This window comes from Stegodyphus dumicola, chromosome X1, assembly GCF_044657685.1.
Source record: "Stegodyphus dumicola isolate Sdum_Otavi_A_Nest chromosome X1, ASM4465768v1".
Lineage (NCBI taxonomy): Eukaryota > Metazoa > Arthropoda > Arachnida > Araneae > Eresidae > Stegodyphus > Stegodyphus dumicola.
The window spans coordinates 254,814,513-254,839,262 of NC_140780.1; the positions used below are offsets into that span (position 1 = coordinate 254,814,513).

The following is a 24,750-nucleotide window of genomic DNA, read 5'->3' on the forward strand; positions in this document are numbered from 1 at the left end:
ATTACAGATAATAAAGTACTACTCTTGATAATTTTGATAATCCACTGAAATAAAATGGAACATGTGCGGGATCTCCTTGTATAAAAAAAGTAACGGTATGCCTTTGGGGAATTCTGGCAGGGAATGAATACGATCGCCATCGGCGGCGAAGCTGACGTATTAATTAAAACTATTATTTAGGTATAGGGGTTGTGAAAAGATTCCAGAAGAGCAATCTGGGAAAGAATTTCTGAGAAATATGAAGAAAAGAAAAGACAGGGGAGAATACAATACGAGGATCGATAATACAGTTTTCTCTGGATATTCTGTACTTAAAATTATAACCTGTATGTAGGATAATCTAATTTCCATTTCGAAGCTAATTTCTTAAAATTATATTGCCTTAATTATGTCAAGTTCTGAAATAAATTTAAGTATAATTTATCTTTTATCTTCATGAAGTATTTATATTAATAAGTATTTTCTCCCTCTTTTCCTCATGCCTTCGGGGTATAACTGAAAGCACGCTCGACGTGCATTCGCAGTCCAGAGCTCGAATCCCGGCAAGGGCATTGCGGATTTTTTCCGTTCCTGCATACATATATAAGCATGCAAGAACTATTTGCGTTACGAAAAATACCTTAAAGAAGAATTTTTGAGGGAAAAAAACTCCTTTTCAAAATTCACATAAAGGAAAAACCACGGAAACCCACACAGCCAGCCTGTTAATCGGAAAAAACCGAATACACAAACTACCAGTGTTCAAAGCCTTATCCATTCGGATGTCGCGAGCCATTAGGTAATGAAGTCCTTTTAAAGAAAAAGTGTTTACGATTAAACGGATTATTTTTATAAGGTATTCTAGTGAAATTAAACTAATTCTTAAAAACAATAGTAAAAAAAAAAAAAAAAAAAAAAAGCTTAAGATTTTGGAAATATCGCATGATTGCGCCCTGAATCTTGTGTGCTTTCTAAACTAGTGCTTCTCGATTATTTTATATCACGGCGAACCACACAAGTATAAATAATTTCACGGCAACTCAGAAGCATGAATAACATCATGAGGCATTGTGAAGAAACATTCTTTCCATTAACACGAATAATTTCTTCTATTTTCTACCGGAGGTTCGATTAATAAAATCTTTCTTTCTCATATTTTTCATTATACTGCATAAACATTCCAGCTAAGCATTCATTTCAGATAATTCTTCTTATGCGATAATAAACACAAAATAAACAAAACAAAGAGAATGGAAACACATAATGCATATATCCTCAGTGATTAGTATTTTACATAGCTTTTACATCGCATCTGACAGGCATTACCGATTGAAACTGTGATTAAATTTTTAGAACACTTATTTTATAAAATGATGATACGAAAAATACAACAGTAAAATTAATTATACACAAAAGGATTACTCACTATGAGTAAGTATGCTAATAATAATAACTTAATGGCAAAATAAGCATTTTAAGTATTAATATAAGCATCTGAATTTTTTTACCGCGATGAATACATGTATTATCATCTTATTTCAGTGAGATACTTGGGTTTGCTTCTACGAAAGTAATTTTTTTATATCTAGGCATATGATAGAAAGAGCTACACGCAATTCATGATGAAGAATATTCAATGATGGTCTCTTTAAACTTTTGATAGTGTGCATGGAAGAGAAACGTAAATCATTAAATTCGACAATTAGCATTTTTATAATGAAGGTTAAATGCGGACTTTAATTCTAGAGTTAAACATATATGACATGAAAGCTTTCCTATGAGTAAAGTAGAGAATTATTTGAGCATTAGGATTTTCTGAATAAACTTCGGACGCCAATCCTCTCATATGGCAGCAGCCATGCCATCAATGTATATAGAGAGAAACCTTTCCATAAAATTTTGTTCTTATCAAATAATTTATTAATCACTTTCAGCTTAGCCCTCAAGTATTATCACCACATAATGAAGACTTTATGGTTAAATCTTCCAGTTTATTTGCGGCACACAACTGTACCATATCCATTGAGAAACTTTGTTCTAATCAACGACCTTTAGGTTCAAACCTAAGTTTTGAAATTGGAAGTGTAAGGTCTTGCCTTTAATTTATATCCATTGTTTCTCACTAGCATCTTAAAAGCAGTGTTAATCTTTATTTCCAATAAATACTAAGATTGTCGTCTGGTCATTAGTAAAAGCTTCTGTAATGTTCCAAGAAATGACAGGCATATGTCTAGGTTGACCGAAAATAAAAACCTATTTTTAAAAATTCACTTTTTATATCATAATTCAGAGCAAATTAATGTTTTGTAAATCCATTCGGTATTATATTTCAGCATATTAATATACAAAAGTGATAAACTATTTTAAAATTAAAGCTGTTTTCACTTCCTTTGTACGAAGTAAAAAGGAAGTATTGTAATCGCAAAATATTTCGGGTATCATATTTCAACGAAAACATCCATTTCGACCGCTCTTGACAGAATAACTGAAGAGTTTTTTCCGTGGCGTCTGTGCGTATGTACGTACATACGTACGTATGTATGTATGTATATCGCATAACTTAAAAACGAGTAGCCTCAGAACGTTGAAATTTTGTATATAAAACTGCTATAAGATATAGACACGCACCTCCTATTTTGGTTACAATCGGCCGCACCAAAAGTATGTAAACATATGTATATGTATATATATCAATATGTATATATATCCACTCTGTTACTCGGCTCAGTGAGCTCAGAATTTTTATTCTTATATGTTCATAAATTGCGCATTTTTTGCTTTAAAAATTATTGAACTATGTTGTTCTTATCTACTAGTTAAGGGTTTTATGCCTCTAGTAAATCCGCATCCAAGATTTAAAGAATTATCAACAATTTAAAAGTTCTTAAAATGCAGCTAAGCCTAATTATTTTTACCATAGCAGCCATATTTGTTTATATTTGAAACTTAGCAGAATTGTGGATTTGTTGCCAATCTAGAGAAACTAAGCTGCGCAACAACAAAGATAACGCCTACATTTATTATTGCGAATTAAATCATGCTTAATCCATTCTGGAATTTATTCGAGGAAATAAGTGCTTAAGATTTACTCGTAATTTTTAATATAGACATTTGAGTTTTTATGTATTTTTAACCCTGTTGCGAACTGAGAACTGAATTAATTGAATGGGGAATACTGAATCGTTTGTGAAAAACTGTTTCTTTTTTGTGTTTTTGTTTGTTTGTTTAATTTCTTTTATACATCGTTTTAGATTTATTATAATATTTGAATAGAACATGTGGCAACGATTAGATAATTATTCAGATGATATAATTTTTGTGCATTCTGAGTTATAAAATGAATGAGATGTAACGCTGTTCGGTAAACCTAGAGCCCGAGTGTCAAGAAAAAGTACGTATAATTTAATATTCCATACAAGGAAGTCGTGTGGTGTACACATAAGATTTTTTTAAATTTAATTTCATAATTATTAAGTATCTATGTATTAATAATAGATCTCGCATTTGAAAGAAATATTAATTAGAGACTCGTTAACAAACTCAAATGCATTGAAATACCATATATGCCATATATGTGGTTATCTTGCTATAATTCGTATATATTCTTAAAAATTAAACATTACAATTACATTGAATAATAATCTACACATTATAGTTTTATCAGCGATATTTCAAAATAGTAGCTTCCGTACCTCGATTATCTACTGCTCTTTTACTATTTCTGAATAAAATTTGGTAGTCTTGTGATGTGCATCAGAACATAATGCTGCTAAAGCCATTGAGGAATACACTCAGTTGCGTTGCAATACAAACCCCATGCCATGCACTTTTATATCAACTGCATACAATAAATCCTCGAAGTATGCATCATATTAAGCCTATTATGCTTTGAAAGAATACTAACATATGTTCAGCTTGAGAGCGCCGTATTAAACAATAGTAATGTAATTCCATTATAAGTATATATCTAATCTATGTTATTCTTATTTCGGACAGAAATGAATACTCTAAAAAGTAACTTAAAATAAAGAAAATAGCTTACTATTGCAGTAAATATTAGTAAAGTAATTAGTATTGCAGTAAAATATAGTAAATATTAATTAAAAACATGGGTACTTGATTTACACGTTATATGTTGTTGTCGTGTTTATGATAAAGCCTATGCAAATAGTATATATGATTCTGTTCTGTGTACTTTAAAGTTACAGTTGGATGTGAAGAATCTTAAGAACTGATAAGCGAATAATCGCTTGAGTTCGTGGTACAGGAAACAACTAGTAAGAATGGTGAAATAACCCTTTATTATTCCAATAAGTTGTAACAGAAATCCTTGGAGTTGTACAATAAAGCCGACACATGGGCTTGAACTTAAGAAACTAAGAACTAAACTAATCTTAACTAAAAAGATATAGCCGAAGATATCAAACTTCTAACGGAGTTGGCCCATTAACACTAATTGACTGCGAAGGCCTAAAGTACGGTCGAACGTAATAATAGCTTAAGAGTAGCCTAAAAAGGCAGACGCGTGCTAGCCAGAATCTTTGGTTCAAAAGAATTTATCAATGTTTTATTTCGCAAACTAAGCGAAAATATTTCATCACGGTGCTTGAGTATAAAGCTCTTTAATTTAAAGGAAATTCTTGCATACCAAAGGCCTTATGGTATATAAGTATCGGAAGTGTAGTTGATTCATGATGTTTACGATTGAAGAAGAAAAATGCATAGCTAGCATACATTTGTAAGTACTTGCATTATTGAACTTACATTCATTTTACATTCTTTTATATTGATGTTTTCTTTTGTGTTGTTACCTTTGTTTACATTGGCAGTGAACTGCCTAAGTGATATAATTCAAAAACTTCAGTTTTTATGAAAAAAATAAAATATCGTCGTTTCTGCACTGTTATCATTTCAGATAAATTATGTCTGGCAGTTCTTTCTTGAAGTCATATTTGAATATTTGAAAGAAGAATGTTTCAAATTTTAAATATTTCGCACTATCATATATTGAAAAATAATGGAGACCGTCATATCTCTATTAAATGAAAAATTTTATTTCTATCAATTTCATTGACGTCATTAGTGTAAGTAAGTACGTAGCACCTGTAAATGACGTGAAACAATTTTTGAGAATTTGGGAAATTAATGTTGAAAGGTCATTAAAGTCAATTTTGAAATATACTTGCAAATAAACGTGCTTATTAAATGTTGTTATAGTTTGCGACTGTAGTAGCATAAAATAATGATGACTCTATTAAAATAAAATTCTCGTTATTCGTATTTTGGAAATTACAAGTTTAAGTGCAAAATTCAAAGTTCGAAAGAAATGGATAAAAATAAGATGCGCTTAGAAAATTTCACTCCATTTTTTTTTTCTCTAGAAGACTTACCTAGTTGTGGTCTGAATTGTTGGGAATCATAATATGTCAAATAAATGTTGGAAGCAAATTTCCAGATACGTAAACATAGAACTCTTTGCTTCATTTGACAGGTCTCCTCTATACTTATATGAGACTTCCGAAGTAGGATTAAGGGATCGGGTTGTGGTAAATGAGAGCATTATCTCGCAAGTCTGCTGGCTCATCTTTCTTCAAGACATGGACGCGGCATGCAATTACTCATGCACACGCAGTATGAACTAGTAGTACGGTTAAAAAACCGCTATCTGAAAGAAAGTTTTCTGTGATGAGATATTATTTATGGAAAAGAGGGTTTCTCTTTTCTTTTTAACCTTTTTTTTTTTTTTTTTTTTTTTGGTATAGTTAATAAACTCCAGTTATGCGGGTCATAACAGCAGAATACAAAGTAGTTTTCTCTCTATATGTGTTTCAGTGTATGGTGAACACTTAAAGGAATGAAATCCAATATATCGGCGATTTCTTCTTGTGACTAAAAACTGTGTTGCTGTTTTTGTGACTAATCTCATTCTTCTGAAATCAGAGCAAGCCCACGAAATTCACCGCGTAAAAGAGTCAAGATTGCGTCTGTCGTTGGCAAAAGCCTTAACAATACAGGTGACAGTACGACTTTACTCGGTTCCTCACCCAATTTTGAAGGAGAGCACCTCCGAGAGACAGGTCCTAGGGTCTTCTACTCCTTTTATCCGTACCATCAACCTCTCGAGAGGACCTTACGGCTCGCCGCATATTTAGAGTTCTCCTATGCCGTACTATACATTTACAAACATCAGTGCCTTCTCCGGGATTCGAAACCGGGTCCTTCGGTGCGGTAGTCAGAGTCTCTAATCACTATCCCGGTTGGGCAGCACTAAAAATTGTAATATTGGTAAAGCAGTTAAAAGTTCAAGGGAAAAGGAAAAAAAGGCCACACATTTTTAGCTATAAATTGATATTATTGCACAGGTTGTTCGGCAAAACTGTGGCCATATATCAATATAAATATGATTTGCATAGGTCGTTTTAATTCCACCCTCTGGGAGTTAGAATATAGCTCATAAATTTATAATTTTGATGTACATTTTATAGGGAACAGACTCAGATATTTTACTACTACAATATTAGCGTTACAACTGATGAAACTTAACATTGAAAGACTTTGCACAGAAAGCATTAATTCATATATCTCTGAAGTTACACTGAAATTCATGACTGAGGAACTAACAAATCAAAAAACAGTTTTAAACATCGAAGATAAAAATTCCTTTAAAGTATCGTATAAAAGAAAGACAAACGGCGTATTCTGATGCTCTGCAATATCGTTTTGATTCTGACCTCAAAAATCAGAATGACGAAAATTGCAGAATTTTTAATAAACCGAGTTGTAGAGACATTATTTTATTTCGAAGCAGGAGAGATGAAAAATGAACAACGCCTTCGCCAGGATTCGAACCACGGTTCTCTGGAATACGCGCCCAGCGTGATGAATACTACACTACGAAGGCATGCTAAGAATGCGGGAGAAATACCTTATATACACCCCTTTTAAAGAGCAACTGGGGTCTAGGGGGCCCAGTCGCCAAATCCTGCGTGTGAAGAATCATCATCCACCACCTTTTTAGTTCGGGCGCCACTATACAGATATTAGGATTTTTTTTTAAAGCATGAGAGATGAAAAATGAGCAACGCCTTCACCGGGAATCGAACCATAGACCTCTGGAATACGCTGCCAGCGTGCAGATCACTGCACTACGAAGGCAAGCTAAGAAGGCAGGAGAAATACCTTATAGAGTAAAATACAATTTTGAGAAAAAATGCGAAATTAACTGAACGTATAAGTAAGAACAAAACAGACACTACTGAATTACGAGAAATAATATACGATACAAATAACGAAACTTTTGTGAACTCGATACTATCGACATCTATTGCTGTGAAGGAAAAATGCATTAAAACAGCATGCGATTTCCTAATGTCAACCAGACTAATAAATATAATACCTGCTGCAGCTCTCAAAGGTTGGCTTACTTTGTGAAAAATTCAAATTTCAGTTTGACGTTTAGAGCTTAGACCAATCATGTTTTTGTGTACTTGCTTTTTAAAAATAAAACACGATTTTCTTGAAGACCTATGTGAGTACAGATAAACGCTTTGTTAACATGTAGAGTTTAACATTTAACGATGTACGAGATGTGAAAAATGCTGTGCTCTGCTGGCATTCGAACACCGGCTCTTCCTCTTGTTAGCCGATATGCTATCCAATTACACCCCGAAGACACGCAAAAAGGGAAGAGAAAATATTTTATAAACATTTAATAAATTATTTGGGATTGTTTTTATATACTCGCAACATCATTTTAGTATGTATTTAGTATAATTTACATTTTTAGTATAAATTTAAAATAATATGCATTTATGAATTTCTGTGCAATTTTGTAGAGCCTGACAAGTTTGGAATAAAATATGTATTTCTGCATTATTTAGCTTTATATTTTCATGAAACGCATTTAGAAGAAAACATAATCGTAAACTACTGATAATCCATATTTAACTGCCAACTTTCCCAAATTATTGGGTATTGAACACTCTGTAAATTTATAATTCTAGCTCTTACGGATTTCATGTTAATTGCTAAGTAAGTAAAGATTTAATAGTTAAGTAACTCACTAGTTAGATATCAAGGCAGTAGAATGAGACTGTTTCATGCACTCATAAATTAAAAAAAAGCAAATCAATAGTTTCATAATAGGAGATATTTTTAAACTTACTTATTTTAGATTGGACTACTTGGATTATGGCAGAATTCATTAAGGCTATATGTCTGTCCATTCACAGTCAGTTATTATTTTGGATGTAAAGCTTTACTTTAGCTTAATTAGTAAAACCTCATATTCAAAGTTAATCTACAATTTTTCTTAATGACCGTCAGTTTTCTCAGAGCTTCTGTTATGGATTTGAATGTTTAGAAGTATTGTGCCATGCTATGCCGTTTTATATTAAAAGAAGAAACAGTCTCGTATGAAACAGCACTTGATTGATTCCCACTTATACAAGCAAGCTTATTTTTTATTTTATTAGTCCAAAGTGGCCTTGTCCCTGAGGGACTACTGTTTTCGTTTTGCAATTTTGCGTCGAATCACTCTGAATGTCCGTTTAACTTTTCAAACTGTCGCCACCAAATATTATCGTCCTGTATTATATTTAAAGAAATTAAATAATGAAGAACCTTCATAAATATATGTATTTTACTCGCACTGTGATAAAACAACGGTACCTAGAGCCATCCAATTTTGAATGACGTAATCCCACTGCGAATATGGGCATCTGGAAGCCCAAATTTGAAATTTCGAATTTGTTTTATTATCGCTTTCATATTTTATGAAACTTTAACGAATTTTTGATTAACAAACTCAAGGATTTGAAAGCAAGCAATATCAAAGTTGTACAGGAAAAGTATTTTTATCTCCAGCGCGTGAGACTGTGCTTCGGAAATTCTAAATATATACTCAATTTAAAATTATTTTGCGATATTGCTTTTGAACTGAATTTCATGGTTTAAGTGCGAAGACCATGATATTTAATAAATAAAGGTACAGGCAAAATGTTAAAAAAACGCCCCTTTGGACGTAATTTAAAATCCGAAACCTTTGAGATTTTTTATTTATTTATTTAATTTGCTACGTTTTAATCTGCACCAGTAGGGCACCTCACCAATAGCCGAGTGGTTCACACTGCTGAATACTGGGAGTTAGATCCACTTCGATTTCAGGTGACCGAGGTGACTGCATGGTTAGGTTTCTTGTTTTTCTCTGTATGTAAGTTGAGTATGAGCCAGTTTTCCTTAAAATTTCCTGCCCGAAGGCATCCCTTCCTTTAAGCAGATGGCTTGGTGTGCTTCACCATATTCAAATAACCTAACCTATGCTCAAAAGCACGTAAATAAATTTCGAGAATTAAAAAAAATCGCAATTTTTACCACAGAATTTTTTTATGAAACATAAATACAACATAAACATTATTTACAAAAATAATTGTGGAATTGAAAATTGCTCCAGAGTTAAAGCTATGGTCTCAAAACTTGCGAATGTTTAGTGATCATTAATTTAATTAATAAAACTCAAAATAACATATTTCACGGTCTTTTTTAAATACGTGTAATAAAACGTCGATTATTATATTTCTTCATGATCAATCGCAGCTCACGTCAACAAAATTTCTGATAACTGGACAGACGATGTAAAATGTATTAGAATCCCGGACTGCGAGGTTTCAAGGTCACTAAAAATGGTAGCGATATTTTTCACAGCCATCTCCTTTAAAATACAAAATACATAACACTTTTTAGAAAAATTGCGAATTAATTAATTGCATTTTTTAACAAATAAAAAAATTCGTATTTTTTCTCTTTGTTTTGTTTCACATAACATATCCTTTATATGCGGCTCTATCGCGATTCTTTTCAGTTTACATATTGGATCAGACTCTTCTTACATCTGCGCTTTGTTCATAGCTGTTTCTTAACACGAAAATGCTTCAGTACTTGATATGCCTGGATAATTATCATAAAAATCGCTTCATTTTGCTTCTATTTTTAGCTATCCTGAATGGAAGATATGATCTCATTATCATTTAAATTTGATACTCGGGACCATTTGCACCGACATTTAACACTCATTAACTTAATTTTGATAACAAATTAATTTCTTTTCCAATTTTGTTTATATTTTTTATTTCCACTTTTTCATGCGATTTGTGGTTTGATCCAGAGACTAAAATGTTCGGATAAACTTCGTTCCTGTAATATAACATCATTTTATATGTATTTAGAAGTAAACTTTTATATTGTTCAAAATGTTTTCTTGCATAATATATGAATATTAAATTATTAGATTTTTTAATGATATTGAGCAAAACATTTGATAAATTTTAAAATCAAAGTTGTTAAATTAACAAAACTAATAACTTCCAGAACTTTTAATATATACTACTTACTTTTATTTTTTATTCAGAGTAACTGATATTATAAGGTATTTCTTTCGTCTTCTTAGCATGCCTTCGTGGTGTAGTGGTCAGCACGCTCGGCCCATATTCGAGGGGTCCGTGGTTCCAATCCCCGGAGAGGGCACTCTCATTTTTCACCTCTTCTGCTTCCAAAAAAATAACTAATGTCTCTACAGTGGCGCCCAAACTAAAAAAGGTGGTGGTAATGATTATCCACCATCAGAATTTGGCGTTTGGGTCCTCTAATCCCCAGTCTCCCTTTAAAAAGGGGAGTATATAAGGTATTTCTTCCATCTTCTTAGCATGCCTTTGTGGACTAGTGGTCAGCACGCTTGGCGCCTATTGGAGAGGTCCGTGGTTCGAGTTCCGGCGAGGGCATTGCTCATTTTTCACGTCTTCTGCTTCCAAAAAAATACCTATTGTCTCTACAATATAAATGTTTAAAAATAAAGTAGCTCAACACTTTTTTTTTATTTCATTACACCAGTGATAGTAAACTTAAACATGCTTTTTCCAAAACTCTGAAAGCGTTGTTTCATTTTTTACTCTCATGAAATCTAACTATGTTCTATAGAAGGCAACTCTATTTTTATCGCACACTTCTGCAGTTATTATATGCAAATTATTTAGGGAAAAGAAATAGAAAGTTCTGTTAGTCTATGCATTAATTTATTAAAAGAAGTGTCTATGCTTTCTTTAAATATATTGAAGTTTGGGAGAAACTGTACGTTAAATCAAAGCATTAATTGCGTAACTTATTTTAGGATGACAAGTAAATAAGTTCTGGAGCTCCGATGTCTTAGATTCTTTCTGTTCTATAAAGATATGACACATGTTAAAGATTTAAAGAGGAATTCATTATTAGCTCATCAATAATTAATTCTTCATTAAATCTTTAACATGTGTCATATCTTTATAGAATATCAGATTCGAAGTTTAATAGAAATATTTGACCAAGGCATATGGACTTCGCAGATACTTTAAAACAACAACTTAAGGATGGAAAAAAAGGGAGACAGAAATAAAAATATTACGCATTCATCCCAGTAGAATATGATTATACATTTTACTGAATGACCACGAAAAGGAAAACATACGTCACTTACCACTGAATAAGAGGGCGAGCAACAAAACAAATGCTTCCCCCATCCAGTCCAACAAAAGAGTTCGAAAACACGTGGCAATCTTAAGTTTCAGGAGAAAAGATATGCCGCCTGAGCTTCTGTTCCATCCAATGCCTTCTGAAAAAGATCTGAGGGATGTTGAAGAGGGAGATTGTGTGTCGCCATCTAGTGGAAATGCATTTCTAAGTAAATGGTTAGCGTATGCTGAATGCAGTGCAGCAGTTTACAAAATTACCTTTCCAGTTTCTCAGGCGGGTCCAAAAATAAGCTGAAGCTGGGCATATTAATTGCGTATAATTTAATACATGCGTGAAATATGATATACATTAAGTATGTATCTGAAAAATATACATTAGAGTACAGTAAAAATCCAGTTATCCGAAATAACTGGGACTATAACCTATGCATGTACTAAAGTTGGCTATTTTAAGTAAATGTAAATGGTCAAATACGTACTTACTATAATGCAAATAAGAGTACTTTATCTGTCCGTTTCAAACTTTGTCTCATTTCAACAAAGATTTTACACTTGAAGAAAATAAAATATTTTTATTTTCGATAAACAAAGCGCAAAACACACTTCTTTCGACAAGTATTTATTTTACATGCACATACAATTATTTATTTTTACATGTATAACCACTTTATACCCAAGAACTAATAACACTATTTCTCAAAAAAAAAAAAAAAAAAAAAAAAAAATTACGATTTATATCAAAAGCTGGCAAAAAGTAAGTCACTGCAGCTACACAATATATAATAAGACATTGATTCCTTACTGGAAATGGAAATAAAGATGAAGATCATCCAAATATTTACTCTATTTTTAGATTTAAAGAGATATGATACAGCCAGCATATGACCTCCCGCCAATTCCATGTTTTAAACAACAACGAACTTTAAATAAAATATCAAGTGGTACTTTACTTAAAACTCGTTCCTATTTAAAACGTGGAACTACGTGATAGTTTATATAAAGAAAAAGAGCTAACATGTTTACAAAATTTATGCCTTAATATTAAGTATAAACACACATATTTTATTATTCTTTCTTCCCATATAATGAAAAAGGATAACTATACGCACTCATGAACACATTCGTTCTTCTGCTTTCATTTGAAAATACTGTATTGATCGTGGTATATTCTCTGATCACATAGCATTTCGAATTTACAAATTATTGACTTAACAATCTCAAAATGATTAAAAGCAGGCTATCTTTAGAATTCCCAACAAATTGCCATACACTTTTTTCCAGTTTTTTCCCCTCAGTTCATGATATCAGTGTTCAGTTTTCTTAATAAGATAACAACTTTTTTATTTGTCATTTTACCTTTATTTATTAAACATCACTTTCTTCGCACTTACGCCACATAAAATTTAAGAACTAAATCACAGAATATTTAGCATACCTTTAAAATTCTCAATAGAGTGTTGCTATGCATTTTTTATATTCGCTAGAGTATTTACATCTGCTGTATTATTTCTTTAATAATAGTGCATAGAGATAATATTTGGTGGCAGTATCATTTTATTTGAAAAGTGATTCGCACAAAAAAGAAACGAAAGCAGAATAGAGGATTGAAACTTATACATTTAACTGCTTCATAGCAAGAACACTTCTTCCTAATTAGCTTAATCTCGTGGCATTTGGCGTATTTTCAAGAATACATTTAACGCTTATAAATGCAAATATGATAAACTTAATAGTTAATTATAATAAATGTATTATTCACAGAATTCCTTAGCAGACTGCTACTGATGCTGTGGTGAGCTCAAGTAATAATATATTCAAAGCAAAAGGCCAACCAGCGGCCGAGAGCGGTAGCGTCACTGAGCGCTGGTAATTCAACTTGATTTCGATTCCATGCGAACGGACCGTGCGCAAGGGCGTTTTCTTGTTTTCTTCGTGTGTAACGTGGATAGGAGCCAGTTTACCTTAGAAAGTCCTCCACAAAGACACCGCTCTTCTCAGGCAGATAGCCTTTCCATACTTTGCAATAATCAAATAGCCAAACCTGTTCAAAACATTTAATATGATACTGGTTATCTCCTTTGAGCAATTCACCAGTTTAGTATAGTATATTGAGACGTAGAAGTTTAGTCTTCCGCAGTTCTTGGTTGGTTTTCGTCGTGTTTCATATGCTACTGGAAACCTTAAGGAGCACAGTATAACTTAAACAACACAATAGCTTGCGTATGAAATGCGTTTAGATATGCTCATATACTTCCATTACTCCTAAGAAATGGAAAAATGTCATGTCATTTGAAAAGTATCAAACTTCTTTTTCTATTTTCTTTTCTTCCCCCCCCCCTTTTTTTTAAACGGAACGTTTAATTTTTCGAGTCTAGGGTTAGCAATGTATGTTTATCCAATAAAATATTGTTACTGTGCTTTTAACTTATAATATTAATGTAAAAAGTTGCTGAGAAAGAGATAACACGCCTTGTAAGCGAAAGGTTTAAACTCACAAAACGGAAAAACAAAGTGTATTATTAAAGAACATAATTTCTCTCTTACGATTTCTTCTCTTAGAATAGTGCTCTTTTTCTCTACCTTATTGTACAAACGCAGCCTATGATGTGTCTCACACACATGCGCTAAACTACTGTTTATCTAGTGGCAAAGGTTCTTGTTAACAACTCTTAATTGTTATGCTTTTGAGGAAGTTAAAAAGTACAAGTATTTGTCAGTTAAGTGGGATGATGATGGCCCCTGTTCCCACGTTGTGTTGACAAATATTGTTGTGAGACATAAAAACAAAAGATGCAACATTGCAAAAAAATACAATGTAATACTCGAGAAAAGATAAATGAGAATAAGATTGCCAGGCCAAATTATATAAAATGTATTAACGACGTTTAAAATTTATATTATAATAAGAATTTTGATATGCTGAAATAAATAATGAATGATTTTTGTAATGAAGTACTCAACCAGAAATCACCCATGTTTATAGTTTTTTTTTATTTATAGTTTGTCCGATATGCTTATAGTGAATATTTTCATTAAATATGTCAGTACATGCAAAATCTAAAAGGAGTCTGCTCTTAAAAGTTTCGGCATATTTAATAGGTAAAATGAAACGTTAGTTCACACAGAATATCATAAAAAGGCAAACAGTTTTTCTAAACATGAAAATTATTTGGACTTGATGCATATTATGCTAATTAAAACTAATTATTTTTATACGACATCAATGTTTCAATCAGTCTAATTGTAAAATTTGGTGTAATCAAAGTAATTGGTTAATAATAATGAAAAGAACTATCTAATAATGACCAAAATAAAGCAAAATCCAAAACTAACTAAAACAAATTTAAATATTAAGTATCCTTACCTGCTACTGTGGATTTCGTTAGCACAAAACAGCCATTTAGTAGCATATTAAAACTTGACTTTAATAACAAATAAATTGAAAATATTATTAAAGTCTCGACAGCAACTAAATAAACTCAAAAAGTGTAGTATATAGTAAATTAACTCATATAAAATTGCTAGAACCATTCAAGCAAGCGTGAACATATTACAGAAAGAACAATGGCGGAAAAAAGATGATTTCTAATAATGGCTGAGTAAGTCGTATTCAAACATTTTGAAGCCTACTTGTTTTTAACAGTTAAGTTTTTAACAGTTATTTTTAAGTTAAACCTCCTTTCCTATCTCTCATACTTTCAGCTTACAATTTCCTACCAGAATCTGTTTTTAGAATCACGTTTAATGCAAATGAGTACGAGTAGTATTTAAGTTCCGCTGACTTCGAGGGGAAGTATCATAGTTTCTGAATAGCTCGCGTTTACCTTTTGGCCACGTTTCTCTAAGCTGTTACTACGCTCGGCCATATAACGGGCCCTTGATAGCTTCGCTAGCTAATTCGATACTTAGGGGCCAACTAGTTAGATTTATGTTAGCTTTGGCTACATCTCTTTAGTTGAGCATTAGTTAAGAAGTTCTTATTTCTTTCACTTTTGAGTTTGACCCCACGTGGAGGCTTTTGGCCCTGAGAATGGGCCGCCTTACGCCCTGAGAAAGGGGCCGACTGTTATTCTTTATTTTGAGCAATAAAGAGTAATTAACCCTTCGTGAGTTTTACGTTTCTGTTATTGAACTTGAGCGATTACTCGCTTCGCTGTTCACTGGATTTCTCCACACTTACGTTATTAGAGTCGATCCATTTTAAACTGTTCAAAAAAGAGCATAGGAAGTCATAAGATTATGCAATAGGTCAAATGCCACATCTTTGCAACAACTAGCAGAAGAAAGCACTTCAGTTAAACAAAGAGATGAGGAAATAAATTTTTACTGCATTTCGCAAGCTGGTTTCTATTTTTAATCTGTCTGTTGTAACATAAATACTGGGCCTATAGAAAAAACATCTGTAATTTCAATTTAATGGCCGATCAGAAAGCAGAAGGTTCAGGCACTCATACGAGAAACAAAACAAGTTTAAAAAAATTGTAACCATTAGAGAAAATAATAATAAAAAGTGAGGCTTTTATACTAATTCAATAAAATGTTGCTTTGATGATCCCCCCTTTTTTTCTGTTTGAGGAACATTTTTGCAATCTCCTTATTATTATGAAACATTTATAAAAACAATGCATTGGAGTACAAAAAACTTTAAAACTCTTACGTAAAAAATAAAAATTTTTACGAATCTTTCATATTAAGTTTCAAAGAAGTAGTTTTAATATTTTTCTCAGCCACACTTCAACGACGCTTTTACGACAAGAAACCTTTGTAAAAATAACATGCTGAACATAATCGACGTAAGAATAAAGAATTGCACCTTTTTTATGCTATTGTCCAAAAAACGAAAAACAGCAACTATTGCCAATATAACAACTGAAACTGTTATGACCGTTCCCAATATATTAAAATACGTGAATTTCTACAATAATTTTTATTGTGCTTGTATCTTATATGCCATTCCACTCAAGTGACGATTATTACAGTCTTCGTTTGAAAAAATGCTTTGTGACTTTACATTCTAAATTAAACACAGCAAATAAAAATTTTAGAAAGGGACATAGAATGAGCACAGCACACTGCAAACAATTATTTTGTTACCGTAGGAGAGCGATCTGAGCAAACTGAAATCGGACTAATGGTCTTCTGTTACATCTAGCAAAGAATGCGATTTGAGGAGATATATTTTATAATAACTAAGTATGCTTTTTAATTGTAAAAACAAAGTACACGAAAGTTATCTACCCTCCTGGAGACATTTTAATGCAAACTTTCTCGAAACCTTTTATAGATGGGTAAAACCGTAATAAAAACCATGCCAGTTAGCTCATTCGCAGGGTTTTGAACCCTATGAATTATGACCTTCTGTTGATGACAACTAATTATGACTCTATATTAAAAAGTTTTCAAGTGATCTTGTGCTTTTCTTATGGCGCGTTTTAAAGATATTGTCTTCAACTGGGTGTTGACGCAGCACATTCTGATTCCGGAGGCAAGACGACTTTTTAACGACAGAAAAGCTTAAGCTAAGAGCCGTTTGTGGATAACTTATACTTGGATGAGATTAGAATTATTCGACTTTAAGACGTACCCTGAATGATGTTAACTGTTTAGTTATATAATCTGATCATACACACCTTCCATACTGTCCGGGCTATCTGCCTAAGGGGAGGGATGCCTTCGTGGTGAACTTTCTAAGGGAAACTGGCTCGTATACACGTTACACATGGGGAAAACCACGAAAACGCCCATGCAGCCAGCCCGTGCGCGGGATTCGAACCTCGGACCGAACTACCACTGTTCAGCGACTTTACCGCTCGGCCGCTGGTGGGCCTTCATATGTAATGAGTTATGAAGGAAGTTCTTACTTCTTCTAGGCTTCTTATTTAAGTAGACCGTCATTATAAAGATCTAGACTGGAACTGAAATTTGATGCTATGCCCTTTCTGTTCTCTGAGATCAAAGACGCAAGAGAATATTTTCTGCCTATAAGCAAAACTCGGAGTTGTGGGAATTGAGAACATGACCTCTTGAGTTGCACTCTTTAACTTACGTTATTCAAAACATTTTAGGTTAAAGAATAGATGTGAAATATGTGATTTAAAAATGGAAATGAAAGGTGCAGATTTATTGACTTGCTTTAAAAGCTTTTAAAATTTAAATATCAGATGTGATCATAAAATATGTCTTGCATTTTTCCAAGTACATTTGAACAGACTTGTTGTTTTGGATTCATATAAAAATATTATCTTCATAATATTAAAACTGAAATCAAGGTAAGCCAAAGTTTCAGTTGGAAATTCTTTTTATGATTACTATGATTCTTTTAGATCTCAGAACGTTAATCTATGTATGTATATATATATATTAAACGGAAATATAATTCTTTTAAATAATATAATGTTAATTTATTATTTAATTAATATAACGGTATTCACCATTTAAATATTATAAGGGTAATTAACTATTCAGTTATCAATGAGCTCTTCGGATGCTAATGATCAAATAATAAGTATAATAAAACGAATTAGTATTACATAGTCTTTATGCTACTTTACTTTTCCCAATGCAATTAACTGAGACAGGAAAGGTCAAGTATCACTGCGATGAGAATTGTAGGCGTAATGTAAAGAGCTTAATATACTCTAATGGCTCTTTGTATTACACCACTGGGTGTTATCAAGTTCGAAAGTACCTTTAAAATCAAGAAGCCATACGAAAACAGGATAACTAATTTTAGCTAGACGTTTCTAAAGGTAGCTGTTGTCGACATCCAAAACCGATCATTAATGAGTTCATTTTTATTGACTAGAATAACCCATGGATGGTTAAATGCAGATTTTAGAACAGATTTTTCCGACTGAGCAACGTAAACAAATTTAAGACACAAGCAAAATGTTTTACATTTTTACATTTCGAGATTATTTAACATTTCCATAACACTTTTTAGAGGAATTTCAATAGCATTTGAATAGCGAGCAAATTTTAAAAAAATGTAAGTTATACTTTCCTATCATCTAAAGATAAAGAACTAATTTGGTCAGAGTTTTCAGTTTTCTAATATGATTTGTTTGAGTTTTGTTGGCAAAGTCCAACAGGTTTTTATTCCTGAATTTGTGATTTACCAGGATGTTCAATATAATACGCAACTCAGACATGCAAATGCCATAAAATATGAAAAATATAGGTGAGTTCTTCTCTGTAGTCAGCTTTTTCTACGTTAGACCGCTCAACATGACTAGCATTTTCCATGTGATGCGAGGTGTGACATTAGAGTTTATGGATGAAAGTATTCGTATTCGGGTCTAGCCAATATTTACAAGTGGAACAAGTTCCCCTTTGGATTTCAGTCATTCATTGGAACTTTTCTTATAGGATTTTCTTAAAGAAAATATTAACAGCAAACTTTGAACCTAAAACACTAAATGTGCTTGAACAAAATGTGAAAGATATTCAAATGAAAACTTTGAAAGAAAGAGGGGAAAAAAGGGAAAGTAAAGAAAAGAAATGTGACAAGAAACTGTGTGAAAATAATGGAAGCTCCATGGTGATGTCTTCCATCAATTATTGTATCAATATTTATTGAATTTTTGCCATTCATGTTCATTCATATATTCTGAGTGTTTGATTCCAAAATATACAAGAAAAAAGATAGTTTGCGTTTTATATGAGACACTCTATATTACAGAAATATGGTACACAACTTTTAGCAGTTTATAAGGTATTTCTCCCGCCTTCCTAGCGTGCCTTCGTGGTGTAGTGATTCTTCACGCTAGGCCGGTATTCCTGAGGTCCGTGGTTCGATTCTCGGCGAAGGCGATTGCTAATTTTTCATTTTGACTGCTTTCAAAAAAAGAAAAAAAAATACTTAATGTCTCTACAGTGGCGCCCGATCTAAAAGGGTGGTGAATGATGATTCTCCTCTCCCAGGATTTGGCAATTGGGTCCCCTAAAAACCCCAGTCGCCCTTTAAAAGGAGGAGTATATAAGGTATTTCTCCCGCCTTCCTAACGTGCCTTCGTGGTGTAGTGGTTATGCACGCTGGAATGGTATTCCAGAGGTCCATGGTTCGATTACCGGCGAAGGCGATTGCTAATTTTTCATCTTGCCTGCTTCCAAAAAAAAGTACTTAATGTCTCTACAAGTTTTCATTTAGTTTTATATTAATTTTACTGTTCATATGTTAAAATCCTAAAAATGTATTCACAGGAATAAATATCTACTGAGATGATCTTATATGCGCGGAAATAAAGATTGGGAATTCGCCTAATTTACTTTTGTGTCGGCGTTGTTCCCAGCTTGACACTGTGTAATCACGACTACGCTTCAAAAGCATTACACACACACACACATACATATATAAACACACTGTGTTAGTCGGCTTCGTGAGCTCAGTTTTTTATTCTTATATATTGGTAAATTGCGCATTTTTGGTTTAATAATGATCGAATTATGTTGTTCTTATCCTTCCGGTTAAGGTTTTTATACCTTTAGTTAACCTGAATGTTATAGATGAAGAATTGTAAGTAATTTAAAAGTAGTTTAAGTGCAGCTAAGCCTAATTTTTTACCATAGCAGCCATATTTGTTTACATTTGAAACTTAGCAGAAAAATGGATTTGTTGTTAAGTTATTAAATTACCCCATATAATTAAAATTATTAAATTACCCCATTTAAGTTATTAAATTACCCCATATAATGAAAATTATTAAATTACCCCATTTAAGTTATTAAATTACCCCATATAATTAAAATTATTAAATTACCCCATTTAAGTTATTAAATTACCCCATATGTTGAGTCAGCATAGCTTCCGCAACAAATTAAGTCAATTTATACGACTTCAGTGTCTTTTCGACGAGTGGGACTAAGACGAAACTTTTAGTTTTGTGCACCGAAACATCTGCCTTTTTACCTGTTGGCCGAATTGCTTGTTTTTGCGCAGAAACTCTAATTTTAATTGTAAAAATTGTTTTTAATTGTTTTAACTGTATTTGGTGTTTTATGTTTTCTATATCAATTTGTAATGAAGATATTTTGAGTTTTTATTTATTTTTGCCTTGCCTCGAAGTGAGAATTGAATTCATTGAATGAGAAATATATTTAAAGAAATTCGAGGAAATAAGTGTTTCGTATTATCAGCAAATATTGTCGTCAGTTTTAATCGGACAGAGCAGAAAGTTTAAGAGTAGCGCATGCGCATTAGGTAAGCGGCGCTGAATGGTCTGTGAAAAAAATTTTTTTTTGTTTTTTTTGTTTTGTGTGTGTGTGTGTGTTTTGTTTACTTTCTTTTATGCATCGTTTTAGATTTATTATATTTGAAGAGAACATGTGGCAACATTAGATAATTCTTCAGACGATATAATTTTTGTGCGTTCTGAGTTATAAAATGAATGAGATGTAACGCTGTTAAGTGAATCTAGCGCCAGAGTGTCGCTATGGTAAAAAATATACTGAATTTTAAAGAGTGCATTTATTCTAGTGCGGTTTATGCGCTATTGACGAAGTTGAATTCAATAAGTTTAAATGAAATGCAGGAAAAATGCGTATAATTTAATATTCCGTACAAGGAAGTCATGGGGTGTACACATCAGATTTTTTGTTTTTAGTCCAAAGAGGCAATTTGCCCAAAAGGACTGTTAGTTTCGTTTTGACATTTTACGTTGATTCGCTATAAATGTCGGTGCACTTTTCAAATTGTTGCCACCAAATATTAGAGCCCTGTATTTTATTTAAAGAAATTAAATAATTAAGAATCTGCATAAATGTATGTATGTTTCTTGCATTGTGATAGAACAACGGTACCTAGACCCATCCGATTTTGAATAACATACGTTTCCACCCGAATATGGGCATCTGGAAGCGCAAATTTGGAATTCGGAGTCTGTTTTATTACCTGTTTCATATTTTGTAAACCTTTAACGAATTTTTGATTAACAGATTCAACGATTTCAAAGCTAGCAATGGCAACACTGTATGAAAAAAAAATATCTCCAGAGCGCGAGACTGTGCATCGAAAATTCTAAAGATATGCTAATTTTAAAATTATTCTGCGATATTGCTGTTGAGCTGAATTTTATGATTTAAGTGCGAGGAATATGTTATTTAATAAATAAAGGTAACACACAAAAAGAATACCCCTTTGGGCGTCATTGTAAAATCTGAAGGCTTTCAGATTCACATATATATATATAAAATCTGAAAGCTTTCAGATTCATATATATATATATATATTATTTGAAAGCTTTCTAATTAATATATATATAATCTGAAAATTTTCACATTTTATATATATATATATTAAGCAGGAGATGGCAAAAATGTGCAGTGCCCTCACCGAGACTCTCCAATACGCGTTGAGTATGCTTCCAATTACATCACGAATGCATGTGGAAGAGAAGGCAAAAATACATTATAAATAGTATAAAAATAGTGTGTTTTCAATGTATTCAATCACTCATTAGTTCTTTAAATTAGATGCAAAAATATGCAAGTTAATATAAATCTACCGCTTTCCTTATTTTGATGCCATGTGATAGCATTTTTACAAAATCACCACCTCTTAAGGTTACATTCATTTAAAAATTTGCTGAAGTAGGTAAATATAAAAAATAAAATTTCTTAAATTCCAAAAGTTAAGTTTTTAAGAGAATAACAAGCATTTTTAAGAAAAAAGCATGAATAAGAATGCATATTAATTACTGAGAAATCTAATAACTCAAATTAGAAAACAAGTTAAATTAATTAATATATTTGATATTTATATTTATATAAACTGCCTGTTTATTTGGAAAACCTACTTCCAGGTTGTCTCTCTCAAGAGGCCGAATGCAATTATACTAACCAATCATAAGAAAAACCGAACCGTGTAAAATAAAGTGAAAAAAGGCCCTTTTCAACTTTTATATTTTATTTCCTGACACAAGGAAAGAGCCTGGCTCGCTTTGTTGAATTGTTGCACTGCGGTTCGATATTCTTTTTGGCAGAATGATTGAGCACTATGACTGATTTTGTTATGTAGACTTTATCATTGGACAAAAGATACACATCCATTAAAAGGATCAAAAATTCGAAAGTGACTGCTGCTATTAGATGAAATATATGCCATGCAATTTATAATGACACTTCGCAGCTAAGTATCTTATCACAAACATATTTGAGAAGAACCTAATCTTGTCACAATCTATTGAATCAAACAAGATGTGGTTATTACGATAGGGTAGCGCAAGTTAAATTATTTGCTCATGATCTGGATTTCTTAATGTACAAATCTTTCCGAGTTTCTAAACATAGAAAATCAGAATAAAATATTTTAAGCTGAATATCTTAAAATTATACATTACATTTTACCCATCTACATCAAAAGTTTTATATCAGACACATAGAGTGACCTAAACAACCTGACAAAAGTATATTACTATTGCGATTACATTTGTACTGATTTATTAATACTATTGCTATGCAGTAATCCCCTAACTTACGTATTACGCGAGTTGCCTAAATTCGCAGTTTTGCAAGAGTGCTTAGCGCACTTGCATTCCAGATAAAAATCTGCCAATTATAAATAAGGATTTCATAAACAATTCCTATTTTTCCTGAACGGTATTTCTTTTATTAAAACAATATTAGAGCAATTAGTTTATTCACTTGTTTTTTTACCGTTAGCGTTCTCTATTTCTTTACCCTTCAGACGCATTTGAAACTCAAAACCGAATGCGCTGGTAGTGATGCAAGAAAAATATCTTAAAATTTGTCTTCAAGTACTTTAGAAGGAAAGTTGAAGATAATTCTCCTTTGTGATTTGGTTTGGTTTATTGAGATTACGGCAAAGCACACTAGGCCGCCTTCGTGGAGGACTTTCTAAGGGAAACTGGCTCTCTCCTTTGTGAAGACGGGACCCTACATCAGCAATAACAAGAGATAGAAATCAACCTAGTTTGACAGTAAATACGACGGTGAAGTTTGAAGTTCGCATTTCTGAAAGCATGAAATATGCAGTAACGTTCAAGGGCTAAGTAACCGAGTTCAGAGATGAAAGAATTGTTGTCTCACTGAATCGAGAATCTAACGTAGATCACGAATCCTTTTGAGTTTTCGATTATCCACGAGAAGATTAGGTCTTACCTAAGGATTTACAAAAGGAGGTCAGCATTACAGACACGGAGAGTGTATTTAAATTTAAAGCTGGTGAGTGTTCGAACGGTTCAAGAAGAGTACAAATTTACATAGCTTCTAAGAGAGGAGTGAGGAAGTAATTCCAGATAGAGACACGGAAAATACTTTTCCTGAATTCTTTCAGAAATAAGTGAGAAGGAGCAATATTTGCTTGAACAAATATTTAATAATGAATCTCCAACTCCAGACATAAAGAAATTTATAACAGAGGGCTAACCGAGGCTTTTAAGAAGTAGAATATATTCTAATACGTTTAGTTGCAAGGCCATCTACGAAGAAAAAATACACGTGTCCCCGAAATCTTCTCCAGACATGCTAGTGAGATGCGCTCTTAACAACGTGATGATGACAATCAAAACAACTCGATCCTACTATCCGTAGCCGTCAACATCGCGAAGGTAGACATAGTCAAAAGAATAACATTTCTGTCTACAAGCCATCCACCTCCATCGCTGTCTGTCCTACTACAGAGCCAAATCAGCTATAGCAAGATACTATATTGTTTATTAGAAAAGTGTAATTTCAGTTTATTTTAATATACAGGGTGTCCGTAAAAGAATGTCCGAGTTTCAAATTGTAATAGTATCAGCTGTAATCGTTCGACAGTTGTGGTTGAAGGTGACGAATAAAGAATAACTCCAACAGTTTCAGATAAGCGCATGCGCTTGTACCGCTACATCGTTTTCACAGCTGCAGCGTCATCTATTCAAAATGGCGACTTTTCAGCGTAAAGCGTTTTGTGTTCTACAATTTGCTAGGAGTGATTCGGTAATTGCCGTTCAACGTGCGTTCTGATTAAAGTTTAAATGTGATCTCCCACGTGACAGAAATATCCGCCGATGTTATCGATAATTCGAAACGACCGGATGTCTTTGTAAAGGTAAAAGCCCGAGAAGACCCACAGTTTCTGTAGAGAATGTGGAACGTGTCGAAGAATCTTTCCGTCGTAGTCCGCAGAAATCTGTTCGGAAAGCAAGTCATGAACTACAGTTGCCAAAGACGACAGTCCGGACGATTTTAAAAAACATTTACACTTGCGTCCATACCGATTACAGTTGGTACAGCAATTAAAGCCAAATGATTGTGCAGTACGATTTCGTTTTGC

General features: G+C 32.8%; 1 protein-coding gene across 1 annotated transcript in view; it reads right to left on the reverse strand.

Moving 5' to 3' along the window:
- Window positions 1-11,619, reverse strand: part of LOC118183993 (uncharacterized) — a 41,430-nt gene extending 29,811 nt beyond the window's left edge. Inside the window, exon 1 of the mRNA XM_035353626.2 lies at window positions 11,483-11,619. Coding sequence (XP_035209517.1) covers window positions 11,483-11,525 — 43 coding nt within the window. The 5' untranslated portion in view covers window positions 11,526-11,619. The remainder of the gene's footprint in view (window positions 1-11,482) is intronic.
- Window positions 11,620-24,750: the final 13,131 nt, after the last annotated feature.